Source organism: Ipomoea triloba, chromosome 9 (genome assembly GCF_003576645.1).
Source record: "Ipomoea triloba cultivar NCNSP0323 chromosome 9, ASM357664v1".
Taxonomy (NCBI): Eukaryota; Viridiplantae; Streptophyta; class Magnoliopsida; order Solanales; family Convolvulaceae; genus Ipomoea; species Ipomoea triloba.
In genome coordinates, this window is record NC_044924.1 from 1,251,519 (window position 1) to 1,268,544 (window position 17,026).

At 37.1% G+C, this 17,026-nt stretch overlaps 3 protein-coding genes across 3 annotated transcripts; all 3 read left to right on the forward strand.

Moving 5' to 3' along the window:
* The first annotated feature begins 1,492 nt into the window (after window positions 1–1,492).
* LOC116030937 (ABSCISIC ACID-INSENSITIVE 5-like protein 7) lies at window positions 1,493–4,665 on the forward strand. The gene is made up of 5 exons (XM_031273307.1): window positions 1,493–1,602; window positions 2,643–3,757; window positions 3,929–4,000; window positions 4,084–4,113; window positions 4,380–4,665. The coding sequence occupies exons 2-5, from the start codon at window positions 2,669–2,671 to the stop codon at window positions 4,452–4,454; spliced, it is 1,266 nt and encodes a 421-aa protein (XP_031129167.1). The 5' UTR covers window positions 1,493–1,602; window positions 2,643–2,668; the 3' UTR covers window positions 4,455–4,665.
* A 918-nt stretch (window positions 4,666–5,583) lies between these two features.
* Window positions 5,584–8,484, forward strand: LOC116028783 (thioredoxin M3, chloroplastic-like). The gene is made up of 2 exons (XM_031270599.1): window positions 5,584–5,941; window positions 7,822–8,484. The coding sequence occupies exons 1-2, from the start codon at window positions 5,731–5,733 to the stop codon at window positions 8,151–8,153; spliced, it is 543 nt and encodes a 180-aa protein (XP_031126459.1). The 5' UTR covers window positions 5,584–5,730; the 3' UTR covers window positions 8,154–8,484.
* Window positions 8,485–12,586: 4,102 nt separating this feature from the next.
* LOC116028633 (U-box domain-containing protein 26-like) lies at window positions 12,587–14,182 on the forward strand. Its single transcript, XM_031270406.1, has one exon. It carries the CDS (start codon window positions 12,772–12,774, stop codon window positions 14,059–14,061), a length of 1,290 nt encoding a protein of 429 aa, XP_031126266.1. The 5' UTR covers window positions 12,587–12,771; the 3' UTR covers window positions 14,062–14,182.
* The last annotated feature ends 2,844 nt before the right edge of the window (window positions 14,183–17,026 follow it).

Consider the following 17,026-nt stretch of genomic DNA (forward strand, 5'->3'; position numbering starts at 1 on the left):
TTAATGATACATAATTGAGTCTTGATAGTGTGGAGTGTGGACTCAATATGGTGGATTTATTATGGACATCATTAGGTACCGATACTTTTTGCTTTGCTCCCTCATCTAATGGATGGTTGGGTTATTGTGATTTACGCATTTACTATCTTGCTAGGTTGGGGTGTGTGGTCGAAGGTAAAGAAATGTCGTCTTTTATGAGCAAAGAGTTAAATCACAGTAATTCAGCAGTGTCTTATATAGGAGGATCAGTGTCTGATATTTAAAAAAAAAAACGCATTAGAGTATAAAACTATCACATTGTAATTGTTAAAACTCATATATGTATCTGTTGGTTTTGTGACCACTGAAGTAGTCATCGGCTAGCCACACTACTAAAAATATTAATTAGTTTGCCAAAAAATTGCCTTTAGCTCTCAATCTCTTGTGCATATTCAAATTGCTCAACTTCTTTTCTAGAGCCTTCTCATGCCTTTCATACATGCTATGAATAGTGTAATGCTCAACCTAACATTAATGTCATAAATGAAGATATAAATGCTTTAAATGCCTTAATCATGAGAGTTACATTCGTGCTGATTTCTCGTTTCATTCGCGTCAAACTGCCTTCCGCAATGACTAATATTATCGCTTCATTAACTTCACACTAATTATCCTCATTATTTCCCTCCTATCGAGTGCTTTGATTACTCTTATATATTGTCGCCTTCTCAGGGTGACTTCCTCCTTTACATGGTCAATCCATCTAGACTCTTTGACTACGGGCTAGCTCGGCCATCTGATTCACTATTCTATCTGACTGGTCTTGCTGACTTTGTTGTTCACTCCAACTGACTGACATAGTTGCTTAGTTTCTTTTAGTAGGCTGGCTAACTCTCTCATCCAACACATTTGTCCAGAGTGTCTCCTACCCACTCGAGTCCTGATAGAGCTTGTCCGATCCTTTAATCATGCATAGTATTTGTTATGCTTCGCCCAATCACTTCTTTATCATCTCCCTTGTATTGCCTGTCAACCTTAACTTTTCAGGCTATGTCCATAAGCCATTAGTATCTTTGACGTAATCTTGCCACCCCATAATCAATTTAACTGAACATACAATTTCCCTAAAATAGTGTTAAACACCTGCCATTTTTTAGTTAACTGAACGCCCATTAAAACGTGAACAAAATGCGTACATGTGCAATTATTCGTGTATCCACAATTCCCAGTGCGATTAATCTTCAAATGTCTCTTTTGTCTATCTACAAGCAGCATGCCAATTAACATCAGACACGTACCCCTTGTCGGAAAAGCCTGAATTAACGGTACAGATCCTCCCACCTGACGCCCTCCCATTGGCTCTGCGTTCACATCAAGATCCCACTGTCGACGTCAATTGATCCACGTTGCGGACGCTGGTGGCGCCACGTATTATATCCGAATAAAAAAATAAACATAGGGAAACTGAGCGTGACGTTTTTTTTGCGGCATTTAAAAAGCCGAGTGGACTCGTGTCCCAGACAAGGCTTAAACACTTGTCCGCTCCGCCAAGCCTCAGCCGGCGAAGAAGAAGAAGAAGCAACCGTCACGATTGCTCCGCCCATCCTCTCTCTTTCTAAAAGGGTAAGATCGTCTTTCTCCTTTCAGTTTCCACCGTGTATTTGATATTTCTCTCTCATTTTTATGTATTATCTGCTCCGTTGTCCTCGGACCAATGGAAGAAGGTTTTCATCATTGTTCCGGTCACGTAATGATGATGTTGAATGAAAATGAATTTAACGTTAAACAAAGTTGAAATGAGAAAAATATAATTCATGTATGAGCTGAATATAGGTCAGTCATTGGAATTTCGGTTTGAATATCAATATAGCAAGATGCATTTGGAATCTGATCTGTACAAACCGGCTTTATTTTTGAGAGAGATATACAGATTCTGATTTAGTGGTTTCTGAAACGGATTATGTTGAATGAAAATGGATTTAACGTTAAACAAAGTTGAAATGAGAAATATAATTCATGTATGAGCTGAATATAGATCAGTCATTGGAATTTCAATATAGCGAGATGCATTTGGAATCTGATCTGTACAAACCGGCTTTAGTTTTGAGAGAGATATACAGATTCTGATTTAGTGGTTTATGAAACGGATTGCTTTATTTCTCCCTTTTTTTCTATGCTGAATTGGGTTCTTCTTCAGTGATGTCAAATCTAACTGTGAGATTCTAGTTGGCACTTGGCATGCCTTTGACGTGTTTATGAATTTGCCCATAAGGACCATAATATCTACTTGTCTTCTTAATCTAACTACTTGTGTTATAATGGCAAAAAAGTTTGTGTTTTGATGTGGACAGAGTTTGGTGGGAGGCAGTATATAGAGGGGGTGTGTCATGTGTGTGCAGAACTTCACATGCAATGCTGATTCCCAAAGTGTATTTTTTGAATTCTTTATGTTCTTTCTATATAAGGCAAAATTTTTGTTTTTGGGAAAATGTGAGCAAAGAGAAATTCCCAGTTTATCTTGCCCTTACCCCATTTAGGAACCAACTAAGCTGCTCCTGCAAGCAATTGCCAGTTTATTGACTGAATTCCTTGCATATTAGAGATTATGTACTGATGATTTGAGATCTTATTTGGATAATGGATTTGTTAAAACATTTTGTCAGCTGTGTGATCTGTTTCTTGTTGTTCAATGATGGGGTCATACTTGGACTTCAAGAACTTTGTGGAGATACCACAGCCAGAAGGTAATGGAGGGAAGCCAGCCAGTCTTTTCCCTTTGGCTCGACAATCTTCGATATACTCCTTGACATTTGATGAGCTCCAGACTACATTTAGCGGACTTGGGAAGGATTTCGGGTCTATGAATATGGAGGATCTGTTGAAGAGCATTTGGACTGCCGAGGAATCTCAACCCTTCCAGGCATGTTGTGTTGGTGCAGGAGATAATGGTAGTGTCCCTGGTGGGAACTTGCAGAGACAAGGCTCTCTAACGCTGCTCAGGACGCTCAGTCAGAAAACTGTGGATGAAGTGTGGAAAGACTTTCAGAAAGACAGTGGTGCCACCAAAGATTGTGGCTATGGTGGATCAAGCTTTGGCCAAAGACAATCTACTTTGGGGGAAATGACACTGGAAGAGTTTTTGTTCAAAGCAGGGGTTGTAAGAGAAGAAATGGTTCCAAATAGTGTTGGATTTGGCAGCAGTGTGACTCAGCTGAATAGTATGGGATTTCAAGAAATCACAGATAATAACAGTGCTGCCATTCCTGGTGCATCATCTAATTCAAGGCTTAGTGCAGGAGCCACCAGATCTACCCAGCAACAACCTTTGCAGCATCATCAACAGCTTCAGCTTCACCAACCACTTTTTCCTAAACAGACAACCTTGACCTTTGCCTCTCCAATGCAACTAGGAAACAATGCTCAGCAGGCTAGCTCAGGAGCAAGGCGGCGTCCTGCTCTTGGAATGCCAAGTCCTCCACATAACACTAATCCTGTTCAGGGAGAACTTATCCATGGCAGTGCGAATAGCATGGCAGGATTACGCCAAAATGGGGCTGCAGGAGGAGGAGGAGGAGGATCCCCTGGAATTCCATTGTCTTCAGATGTGGCTCTTAATAGTAATCTGGGCATGTCATCCCTATCCCCTACGCCTTATGCATTTAACGAAGGCGGGAGAGGAAGGAGAGCATGTAACTCTATCGAAAAGGTGGTGGAGCGGAGGCGTAGGAGAATGATTAAGAACAGAGAGTCTGCTGCAAGATCGCGAGCCAGGAAGCAGGTGATCTACATAAATGAAACATTACTTACTGCAGATTCTAATTTTCTCTTCTGGGTCCAACAAATTTATTGGTTCCCCTTTATCATCTTGCAATTTGCAACCATTCATTCAAAAAGCCCAACAGCATAAGCTGCAAACCATGCATTAACATCCATTGCATAAACATGGCAGGCCTATACCATAGAGTTGGAAGCGGAAGTAGAAAAGCTTAAAGAAATCAACCAAGAATTGATGAAAAAACAGGTATGCCTGTGAAGCCAACAAATCTAAGGTTGTTTTGAAAATACAATGATCATAATCACTCATGTATGTGTGTGTTGCCACAGGCTGAATTTCTGGAGAAGCGGAAAAATCAGGTAAATGCATCTAACTGAAGTTAGCTTTCGTACCAATGTCATTACATTAGATTACATGTGCCAGTGTGTGAATCCATATAATCCAAGTCTAATATGATTACTGAATACTAAATGTCATGATAGTGAACAAAAAAGAAAAGGTGGCAGTGTATTGGTGTTTGTTCCTTAAAAAGACAACATTGGGGCATCTGTTTTCATGAAATAAACCTAGTTTCTGTTTATGGAGTATGGGTTTTGATGATCATATTGGATGTGTCTTTCCACAGATGAGGGAGAAAATGTTTGTGCCATGGGAAAGTAAACCAAGATGCTTGAAGAGGACGCTTACTGGGCCTTGGTAATAGAGTGGAATGGAATGGATGCACAAATTTAAGATTTGTGCAAAGTCAGTCTCTAATTAGATTAGGAGGTTTGAACAATGTTCTTCATGTATAAAATTGTTGTGATCTGAATTTCAGATCTTCTTCTTCCCGTTATAGCTAGCTAGCTAGCATTGTGCATATATATCTGAGACTGCCATTTCTGTAAATTATGGACAATGATTTTTTTAAAGTTTTTGTGTTTTTTTTTTTATAAATAAATTTATTACCAAAAAAAAAAACAAACATGAATTGTCATATTTTTACTAACCAATCAGCTAAAAAAACATGTTATTGATCTGGGCTAGTGGCCTGATGGGTTAACAAAGTAGAAATGGGCTAATCTAAGACACATGAGAGTAGGACCGTCAAATTATTCTGTGGACCTGGGTTTAAAATACACAATTTATATACTGATATAATTTACAATTTGAATTGTGCACATTCAATATATAAATTGTGATGAAAGGTAGACCCAAGTCTATAATATAAACTTCTATCTCTGTGTATATCTGAATGCATATGCAATCTAACTATACATACATAGGCGATGTGAATATAATACTGGCATCAAATTATACACTTCCGTGTACAAAAGAGTGTAACACAAACTCAAACTTCACCCCAATTGCCATATCCAATATAGATTCATGACTCACCCTTCGAATCCGAATAGCAAAACAAGCACATTATGCTTTGAAAGAGGTAAATAATAAGTGTAATGACTATTGTATTAGAACATTTCAAATTATTTTTAACTATTCCAATCAAATTTGTTACACAAAACTTTTTTAGTGTAATTTATATCACTTACATAGTTTGTCAACTACTCTGTATTAAACAAAATTGTTATGAGCCACACTTGTGTGAGACCGTCTCACGAGTTTCAATATGTGAGACGGGTCGGATCAACATAATTTATATTATAAAAACCAACAAAAGGCCAATTCATAACAGCATCTATCACCCAAATTATGTTTACCCGACCGACACACGGATTAAGAGACGTGAGACAATTTCACACAAGTTTTTGACAATTATTATTTATCTAGCTTGCAGTTTTAAATAATAGTTGTAATTTTCAGTCATTAAAAAAAAGGAAAAAAGAAAAATAGCACGTTACCGAATTACCGTCGTCCTCCGCTCTGATTCTCTGAGTAATTTTTAAATTGTATCTGGAAATCGTGGATCTTCCTTTCCGAGTTCGCCCTAGAACATTACTCAATACTGCTGGAATTGATCTATTTCTGGAAATCTGATGATCGTACTGAAAATGGCTTCCAGTTGTGCCACTCCTTCCTCTTTACCACTCCCGCAGACGCCTCTCCGCCACCGCTCTCTCTGTTCATTCCCGTCCAACTTCCCGCAGAAGGTGAATCTCAGATTCCTGTTGCCGTTACAGCTCAAGAGGAGCTTGAAATCTCCATCTGCTTCCCATTTGCGCATATCTTGTCTCCGTGACTCCAAAGGTCTGGAAACCGATCACTCTCTCTCTCTCTCTCTCACTTGATACTGTGTGTAGTTTAGAACCTGATTGCGGATTTCCGATATTTATGCTTCTCAGCATTTGTAAATCGTATTGCATGGTTTCAAATTTCAAACAGTGCATAATTGGATCCGAGTAAAATATATCGTGGTCTGATTCAATAATCAACTCGCCTAGGCTAGAAATGGCTTGTGCTTTGGCTACCTCAAAAAATTTGCTGAGTTATACTTGAAGCCTTTTTCTGTTTAATTTCAGTGGTTAGGTGCTTCTAGGGCTTGCTTGTTTAGGCTGAAGGGTGGCAAGGAAAGACATGGAGGAATAGAAATGGTAAAATTACATAGGAACACAGCTGTGTAGAAAAATTAATGACACTTCCTGCGGTGATTTTAAGTTGATCAGCTGACTTGATTGCCTTACCTTTCTCAGTAGCATAATTGCCTCGTTTCTCGTTGTAAAATTCATGATGCACAATAGCCATAGATACCCTTTTCTTCTGTCCCAGATTGCTATGCATGGGTTCCAATTGGACATTATTTTTCTTTGGTGAGTTTCCCAGACCTGCTAAAGGTAATTGGAAGTTTGGTCTCCTAATTGAGATGTGGTGTTTTGGTGTGGATGCGTTGAACATAAAATTAGTTTTGTTAAAATGGAAGAAATTAAAATATGGAAGTGATCATCAGTCAGGGTTGAAGCATATGAAAATGGAATGATTTGGAGTTTATGTTGTCATTTCTTTCGGCCGCTAAGTGTTCTCTCTTGCTGTATGCTCAGGATGGAATCTGTTATGAATACTTCTATATATGTATTTCTGGGAAATTTGGCTGTTTGATCTTAAAACATTGTTGGCTCTTTATTTCCACTCATGTTATTTATTTTTTACCAAATCTTCTTTATCTATAAGCTGGCTTTGGAAATCCCTTGAATCTGGATGGTATCCTCTTATTTCAAAACTCATAAGTCATAAATATGTATTGCCATATATGTATTTGTTATTAATTCTTTTCTTCTATAGTTCTATATATTTACTTTTGCATATTCTCAGACTAGACTGATTTGTGAAGCTATGTGATTATGTGCAATATGTTGCAAATTAGTGAAATGTTTAATTTCACTATAGCCTTATTCGAGTTCTTGTAACTTGATTCTTGAGTTTAGGATTAAAAACTTGAGAATCGGTGGAGGAGAGTGGGATTTGAAAAGGTTAGATGATGGAATATTGTTTGTTTTATGAGTTGGTTTTACTACCTTTGCTGTTGTAAGCCAACTCGAGTTACTCAACCGATCGGAAACAAGAATATAGTACTCAAGAAAATTGGAGAGAGTAGAATGCTATTATTGCTTAGAGAATGAAAGATTTTGAACTGTTGACAAACCCTTCTTCAGGGTATTTAATTATTTATAGGCCTCCGATTCTAATTTGAGTGCTGGATTAAAATAGGAAAGTAATCTTGGAAATCACAGGCCATTAATTATAGATTTGATTGACCGAGGAAATTTGGAAAGTGCTCCCCTAAATGACATAATCTCTGGAATGAGATCAGATCCTCTAGCTGTACCTTAGGTGTGCTGAAACGTCTCCCCCATCTCTGATCAGGAATGGGCCTAGGACAACCACTAGCCCTCCTCTATCCAACCCATCAATATGATTCTCGGATCATGACCTGAAAGCATCTAGGCGACAACTTAGCATTGAACTTAGGTTGCTATTTTGTAACTGAGATTTTTGGCAGAGGTGTGTTTGTATCTTATGCCGAGGATATGCTTTTATTCTTGATACCACTTGTGACAGGATACTTAATGAAAACTGAATACATTAAAAACTTGATTATATTCATTGACTGCTTCATGTTTTGTGATTTACAGCTGGAGTTGTCACTGGTAAGTCGTGGAACAAATTGGTTCTGAGCAGTGATGTGCCTGTACTGGTCGAGTTTTATGCCAGTTGGTGTGGCCCCTGCCAGATGGTCCATAGGGTGATTGATGAAATCGCAACTGATTATTCAGGAAGAATAAAATGCTTTGTACTCCACGCAGATACCGACTTGCAAATTGCTGAGAATTACGATATCAAGGCAGTGCCAGTAGTCTTGTTGTTTAACAATGGAGAGAAATGTGATTCTGTCATCGGTACCATGCCTAAGGAGTTCTATGTGGCGGCCATAGAGAGGGTCTTAAGCAGTTCACAGTGTTCGTAGCCGCAAAGTTTCACTGATCCAATCCGATCCACCAATGGTTACCTTTATGGTTTTACGTTTGTTAAAGCCTAGTTGTTTTTTTGAAGATATGTTAAAGGCTTGTAAATGTTCGTTTTTTACTTTCTTTACCACGTAGTGAACTTGGTGCTAGCTAAACTTCCAAATTGCATTTTACTCTTCATGTGTTGCAAGGTATAACGAAATAATATGAGACTAGTTGTACAAAAATTTGTTTGGCAATCGCATTGCCGAATATTTTTTTTTGTAGTTCTTTTGTTTACACTCTTATATTGTAGACTTGTGAAGAATGCATTTTGTTTGATGAGTTTAACCAAGAAAGTGTTGATAAGAATCAAATTTGTGACTTTTGGTACGATAATACCTCTTTTGACTTCATAAATCAGTATTTTTATACTTTAATAACATGAAGTATAATTTATATAATTATGTGTTTTTTCTTACTCGCTACTTTAAGTAAGACTAATCCAACCTAACTGATGGTTTTGTGACCCCGGGATGGTCACTCGGCGAGCCAACACAACCGATTGAATTCATAACATGTAAAAATAAATCAATAAAAACAAGAGTAAGACACAGTATTTTGACGTGGAAACCGAAAGGGTAAAAACCACGGGCCTTTTTGGGCGGTGCCAAGCCGAAATTCACTATGTTACTGATAAAATCTTTGTACATGTCTGTTTTGCTGTCTCTCTTTTCTCACTTTCCAAACTCCCCCGGTCACTGTTTTCTTCTCTCTTTTTATAATCACAAGATGAGTAGTGTAGGCTCCCCACAATTAACGGATATTTAATGGGTTTTATGGGTAGTAATGTGTAGGTTATAATAATAGGATTAATGGGTATTTTAAGTGAGTAATTAATGGGTAAATAAAGGGGTAATTATTTGGGGGTTATGGAAGGGTGTTAAGGAACTGAAAGGTCACATCCCGAGTGTTGACCGCCGAGTCCGAGTGCCGTGCCTGACTGCTTGCTAGGTAGTATCGACCGGGTGTCTATGCTGGGTATCTATCACTAACCTTCCAAAGGGATGTTGCCTTTGACTAAATGTTTTTTTAAAAAAAAAAAAAAGAAATCAAATGAACGGGTTTAATTCGAAACAGTTAATCTCACCCAACTTGTTTTCCTGAAACACCTATAAAACACCATCTAGAGTCCCATGAATTTTCTTCCCCTTTTTCCTCTATTGAACAACTTACTTTGTCACCAAATTCGTAACTCAATTTTGCTCTCTATAGACATGTTTAATCGTAAGTGTCCAATCTTTTCCTAACCAATCTTGACATGTTTAAACAATTAAACCCCTTAGACTTTGAATCAACAGCTTTGACTCTAGATTCACAGTGAAGAGTGCTAAATCTAGTGATCAAATTACCATGTAGGGAGCCACCTCAATCTAGATTGTAAAGTGCATAAAAGTCACATAACTACTAAAATTTTCGGACCCTTCTCATTTTCAGAATTATATTGCAACCACTTTAGAAATTGATTTTCTCCATAAAACACTCTTTTAATTACTCCTTCTCCTCCCAATCCATTTATTACAGCCATTAACAGGCACGCATTCTTTGAAGCTTTGAACGTGCGGGGCATTATAGATTCGCGTATTAAAACCCAATATCCCAAGATCGACAACTTTCCACCCTGTTCAAGCGTATAATATATATGGATAATGAATTACTACACCCAGCAGCGGTGCGGTGTATGTGCTCCGCTGGGTGCACGTGGGCGGGAGTGTGCTCCAGCTACACGTGCATCATTGGGGAAGCAATGGTTGAAGCTGTACCGGCAAGTTTGCCGGGTTGACTACAGACAAACCGGGTCGTCCGATACCTGGCACCACACTGTTGCCAAGACCGTCACCCCACTAAACGACGATGCTTCATATCTCATATCTCATTGTTTTTTTATAACTCTAATTTCTTGATTTTGTCGGACTATATGCTGAATCTTATTAACATACCCTAAGTACATAAGTCGAGCTATTTTAGTTTCAAAACATAATATTAAACCGTACATTTTTACGTACAAAGAATAAATCTAAATCAAAACTTCTGGGTGTGTTTGGTTGGCAGTTTTTGCTATCAATATCAAAGTCATTGCTATTGTTTCGTTGACAGGTCACTACTATGTGTTTTAATTACCCCTTAATTGCAAAATTCATTCCTTAATAAAATAAGGGTTTTATCACCTTCCTATTCTGCTTCCTCAACTATTAATAATCATTCTCATTCCAACCTACTACCAAACATGCAAAATACTTTCACCAAAACGCATTACTATTATCAAGTATTTGATACTCATTTCGATTCCGATTTCTATGTGCGAATCAAACATACCCCTAATGTTCGTAATAAGAATCGAAACCTACCTATACCCTTAGCACAATTCTTAACTAAAATTTATCATTTTCTAAAAAGTCCATACAATAAACTCAATTAAAATAATATTAACAATAAATAAACTTTATGCGCTATTCATTCTATCTCGAAAAATATTACATAGATTCTTACTTTTTTACTCTCAATTTTTACTCCTCACAAATTATTGAAGTAGACACTTTTTCTTGAAGTAAAAGTGAAGGAATAAAATTTGTACTCCAATACTATAATTCTTCTATCTCCTATTTTGGACGCGGAGCAGACGTATTTGCATATACAAAACTTGAAGAAGGTGGCTATAAATTAAAACGTACACGCACAAGTATGCTCACCGTAAAGGTTGTCAGGGTTTAGAGTGGACGGTTCATGTATCATTATGCGATAGGGGAGATTGGGGAGAGGAACAACCTGGGGCCCCTCACATTCTCTCTGTTCATCTTTGACCTTTGACCACCCATATTGGCCAGCAAAAGATCTGACCCACCGTACAAGCCAAAGATCAGCACCTAATTCAATTCGGTGGACTAATTTACTGTTTCTGGTACTAAAACACTAATGTCTATTTCAACCAGTTAATTATGGCTAACATAAATTTATTTATCTATTTAAGCACATCACTATAAATTATAGACAAAATAAATTCATATCTATTCTTAATTTTTTATTAATTAAGATCACAAAATAGACTTCACTTAAAATAAATCTTCTAACAGTAGTAACAATTTTATTAACTAAAATCACAAGATAGACTTCATTTAAAATGGATCTTCTAACAGTAATAACAGACTTATTAACTAAGATCACAAGATAGACTTAAGTGAACAAATTTATTAACTAAGATCACAAGATAAACTTCACTTAGAGTGGATCTTATAATAGTAGTAACAGTTTTTTTATCAATTGCGATGGTATAACCCAGATAATAAGATCATTTATTCCCTTTTTGCTACTCTGTTTTATGGTTGGTGCAAGACTGGCCCCCATCATCGAAACTTCCTAGCTTTATCATCATTTAATTCAATTTAATGTATCCACCTCGAATTCTCCAATACAAATTCAAACTCATCTCTGTTGCTCATGCAAAAATGGCGCCCTAGCTAACATAAGTAATAAAACCCCACCCCTATTTCTTTTTAAAAGAATAATGTTATTTTTTCATTCTAAATTTACCTCTAAGTTCAAGTGATAATAAAACTCTTTATGTTTAGTGGGTGCTTATGAATAGATTGACCTGAATTTAAAAATTTTATTTAATAATTAATTTTACCAAAAAAAAAAAAACAGTCACATAATGTTACATTATAAATGAATATTAAGAGGGGTGTGAAAGAAATAACAAAATACAAGTATTAGTTAATTTATTGCTTACCTTACTAATATAATCTAGCAATATAAACCTATATAGAGGTTATGAAATAACAAATTTCTTCAAGATAAATTAATTGGCTTTCAAGTAGAAGATTGCATTTAATGATACAGAATCTATGTGAATTTCACCCTCTTGTAGGAATGATTTTTTATGAGCATTAAGCATTAGTTCTTCACCTAAAGAACAACTAAATCACTATAATTTAATTCATTCAAAATTCTTATGAAGTTAAGGTGCTATAGGATTTTGGAAGTGTCTTTAATTTATAAAGTATTTTTTGAATGACACTTGTCTTATTTCTAATATCAAAAAGATGAACATAACGTATATTCGGGGAATAATTCCTATCAAGAACGGACTAAAATGCAAAGTGAGTGCCTAAACTATAATGCACAATCATGATTCATCAAACCTGGAAAATGATGATAGAGGAGATGTCCATTCATTAATACCCCATTGACGTAAACAGGAGTTGGATTTGAGCATGCATTGGGTCCCACTACGGGGGGCCAATAGTACACTAGCTTTGACCACACGGCTCTCGACTAATCAACCAACCAAACGGCACTCTCATCCTCTCACCCAACCCTGGTTAAATGCATATGTCCATTTCAGGCGTAAATATAGTAAATAATGTACACGTGAGGGAGGTAGTATACTACTATACTAGTCCTACATGCACAGTCAGGAAAGGGAGAACAATATCTAACAGAAACTCTGAGAAAAAGCCCCCACCCCCTGTTTGGTATGCTCCTCTGTTCCTCTATCCGTATAACACCCCTTGCCTTCCCCCGATAAAGTTCAAGAGAATTTTTTCAGATTCAGATATTTTTTTTATAGTAAACACAAACATGGAACACACAGAGATATATAGAGATGGGAGTAAAGAAAGCATGCCTGGAAGTTTAGACTCTCTGGATATTGGGATTCAGATCCCGTACCACTTCCGGTGTCCGGTGTCCTTGGAGCTGATGCGGGATCCGGTGACGGTGTGTACCGGTCAGACGTATGATCGGGCAAGCATAGAGTCTTGGGTGGCTACCGGGAATACTACGTGTCCGGTAACCAGAGCGCCGCTCATGGACTTTACTTTGATTCCAAACCATACTCTCCGGCGGCTAATACAGGAGTGGTGTGTGGCGAACCGGGCTTTCGGAGTTGAGCGGATTCCTACCCCGAAACAGCCGGCTGAGCCGGGTTTGGTCCGGTCCTTGCTAAGCCAGGCGTCTTCAACGCAGAGTCATTCGAGGTCCAGGATTTCTGCACTGAGGAGACTCAGAGGACTTGCCTGTGAATCGGATAAGAACCGTTCCGTTATTTTAGCGAATAACGCGCGGGAAGTTCTGCTTTGTATTTTGTTCTCGAACATGGATTCCAACTCGCCTGAGCTGAGTCACGAGTCACTCGCCATTCTGTCCACGTTCCCCCTCCCGGAGGTTGAATCCGTCCTTGTGTCTTCCGATCCGGTTCGAGTTCGTTACCTTGTGTCTCTGCTCTCAAATCCTTCAATTGATGTCCGAATGAACTCCGCGGCATTGATAGAATCGGTTCTCTCCGGAACTAGATCGCCGGAGCTTAGAGCTCAAATCAGCAATGCCGATGAGATCTTCGAAGGAATCGTCGGAATTCTCAATTGTCCGTTGTTGTATTCTCGAGCCTTGAAGATCGGAGTCAAGGCACTCTTCGCGCTGTGTTTGGCGAAGCAATACCGGCACAAAGCGGTTACCGCCGGAGCAGTGGAGGCGTTGATGGATCGGTTGCAGGATTTCGACAAGTGCGACGCGGAGAGAGCGCTAGCTACGGTGGAGCTTCTATGCCGAATTCCAGCCGGATGTGCGGCGTTCGCGGCCCACGCATTGACCGTCCCTCTGCTCGTGAAGATCATCCTGAAGATCTCGCACCGCGCCACCGAGTACGCCGCCGGAGCTCTTCTCTCGATATGCTCCGCCTCCGAACAAGCTCAACGAGAGGCGGCGGCGGCGGGCGTGATGACTCAGTTGCTACTGCTCGTCCAAAGCGATTGTACAGAACGCGCGAAACGGAAAGCGCAAATGCTTCTGAAGCTGCTTCGCGATTGTTGGCCGGAAGACCTCACTGCAATTTCAGACGATTACAATTGCAGCGACGTCGTTCCCTTTTGATCATACTGTTATATAACATATAAATTCGGATAGTCATTTAACCAATGTTGTAAATTCATGTAAAATTTAATTGTTCAAACAAAAAAAAAAAAAAAAAGTAATTCAGTATCTACTCTTTGTACGACATTTTTAGTTCTAGTTTTAGTTTTTTTTTTCTCTCTCTAAGAGAAACATAACAATATTATTATTATTACCAAATATTTTTAAAAATTAGGATTTCCACAGAATAATTTGCGTTAGGTCTATCATTCAAGGTAAAGGTCAAAATTTATTTTCGGAATAAATATTTATTGGGAAGTGATTATTTTGTGACAGTATTTAGAAAATTAAAGATGACAAATAAGGCAAATTATTGCATGGACCATGGTCCACACAGCTGTGTGGATCAAAAATAAAAAGTACATTATTTTTGTACTTGAAGTACATTATTTTTGTACTGAAGGTACATTATTTGATAGTATATATCAAATAATGTACCTTCAGTACAAAAATAATGTACTGTAAAATAATGTACTTTATGTACAAAAATAATGTATCCCCAATACAAAAATAATGTATTTTTTATTTGTGGTCCACACACACACAGTTGTGTGGACCATAGTCTATGCAATAATGATTGGACAAATAAACTACAGTACAATATAAAGAAGTGAATTTATGAGAGAAAAATACATTGGAATGGACTTGATAACTTGATGCAATGATCAAATAGCTTGTTGGCCAAATCCAATGAAACATGAGCCCACATCCCGTAGTTGAATTATATCAGTCAAAGTAAATGTCTAAATCTATTTCATGATAAATATTTATTGTGAAGTGATTATTTTGTGATAGTATTTAGAGGTGACAAATAAACTGTACTAAACGGCTAAAGTGATGTAGCTCATTACAGTAGTGGCTCGCACGCTTTATTGACTAAACTAATCCAATCAGTTTATTAGTCATTACAATGTTGGTACAAATGGTAAATAGCAAGGAAAATGAGATGAATATTTAGTTATTTTTTAAAATATTGTGCAATTAAATCCTAAACAAGATACAATGTGCACGATTGTGCAAGATTCGTGCTAAAATCTAACTTCAATTAAATCGTGTGAAGTGCATGACCACGGGCATGTTTGTGCACACTTTGTGCGAGAACATTTCCTCAAATAGTGACATCGCATACTATCATGATCTTGTTAATTACTACTAATTTACTAGGAGCGGACTTTTAATAACTTGATGTAATAATCAAATAGCTCGTTGGCCCAATCCAAATGAAAAATAAGCCCACAGCTCGCAGCCCACAATTGAAGTCTATCATCCAAGGTATAAATTTAGAGAATAAAAAGTTATTGGGAAGTGATTATTTTGTGAGAGTATTTAGAGGTGACAAATAAACTGCACTAAACGTCTAAACCGATGTAGCTCATTACAACAACGGCTCACACTCTTTATTAACTAAACTAATCCAATCAGTTAAGTCAATATAGTGTTGGTACAAGTGATAAATAGCAAGAAAATGAGATGAATATTTAGCTATTTTTTAAAATATATATATTATGCAATAAAATACTAAACACAGTACAACGTGCACGACTATACAAGATTCGTGCTAAAATCTAGCTTCAAATAAATCATGCGAGGTGCACGACCACATGCATGTATGTGCACATCCCGTGCGAGAACACTCCCTTGTACCAAAGTCCAAAATTAGTAATGAAATACTACTACTTCTTCTATCATATTTTACTTGTCTTATTAATATAGCAATACTTATTCACGATGGTCATTATTGTTGGTGAAAATGTTTTTTGGGAGACGAGACTAAATTTATATTTTTTCAAGGATTTTTTTTCCCTTTTGATCAAAAATAATAATTTAATTTAAAATTAATTAAAATTTAACATGAATATTGAATATCCAAACTACATTATTTTTTCAAGGAAAGAACTAATTAAAACACAACTCCTTGCCCAAGAGTTGATTCCATGGTAGAGAAAGCTAGAAACTAGCTAGTGCTTGTAGTCCAAGCAAAACAAGCAAACAACCACACTTGAAAAGAGTTTATGCATGCAATTATTCAAAGCACCTCAAAAGAATTGAAATTGTGAATTATTGTCTAGAAAGAAGCAATTTGTCATACTATTCGACTCGAAATATCACTTACGCTTACAGGGAGATGTAAAACAAAAATTGGAAGGTCGTAGTTAGCCATATCTATTCAGGGCATAACAGAGTAGCAATTTAGCAAACTTCCTCACAAAGACTACGAGTAAAAGTGTAAGATGATGAATCGATAGAGAATCATATGCACCTTATTAATATAGTAATACTTATTCACGAAAATCATTATTGTTTGTGAGAATGATTTATGAGAGACGAGACGGAATTAATCTGTTTTCAAGAATTTTCATCCCTTTTGATCTAAAAAATGATAATTTAATTTAAAATTGATTAAAATTTAACACGAATATCAAATATCCAAACTACAATATTCTTTCAAGGAAATAACTAATTAAAACACAACTCCTTGCCCAAGAGTTAGTTCCATCGTAGAGAAAGAAATCTGACAAAAAATAAAATTAAAAAAAAAAAGGTAAAAAGCCAGGCTTACACGTCCAACATGGCACGTGGTATGCACGCTCTTACTGGATGCGATATCTATTGAAGGCATAACGGAGTAGCAATTTGGCAAACTTCATCAGATAAACTATGAGTAAAAGTGTAAATGGTGAATCGATAGAGAATCATATATATGCACCTTATTAATATAGCAATACTTATTCACGGAAATCATTATTGTTACGTTTGTGAGAATAATTTATGAGAGAGGAGACTAAATTGATATTTTTTCAAGAGTTTAATTTTCATCTCTTTTGATCTGAAAAATGATAATTTAATTTAAATTTGATTAAAATTTAACACGAATATCCAATATCCAATATCCAAACTACAATATTTTTTTCAATGAAAGAACTAA

Excerpts from the sequence above, each read along its gene's own strand:
- LOC116030937 (XM_031273307.1), top strand. The coding sequence starts at position 2,669 with ATGATGGGGTCATACTTGGACTTCAAGAACTTTGTGGAGATACCACAG. Across the intron at positions 3,758-3,928 it reads GATCGCGAGCCAGGAAGCAG|GCCTATACCATAGAGTTGGA; the intron begins GTGATCTACATA and ends TAAACATGGCAG. Across the intron at positions 4,114-4,379 it reads TGGAGAAGCGGAAAAATCAG|ATGAGGGAGAAAATGTTTGT; the intron begins GTAAATGCATCT and ends GTCTTTCCACAG.
- LOC116028783 (XM_031270599.1), top strand. The coding sequence starts at position 5,731 with ATGATCGTACTGAAAATGGCTTCCAGTTGTGCCACTCCTTCCTCTTTA. Across the intron at positions 5,942-7,821 it reads TTGTCTCCGTGACTCCAAAG|CTGGAGTTGTCACTGGTAAG; the intron begins GTCTGGAAACCG and ends TGTGATTTACAG.
- LOC116028633 (XM_031270406.1), top strand. The coding sequence starts at position 12,772 with ATGGAACACACAGAGATATATAGAGATGGGAGTAAAGAAAGCATGCCT.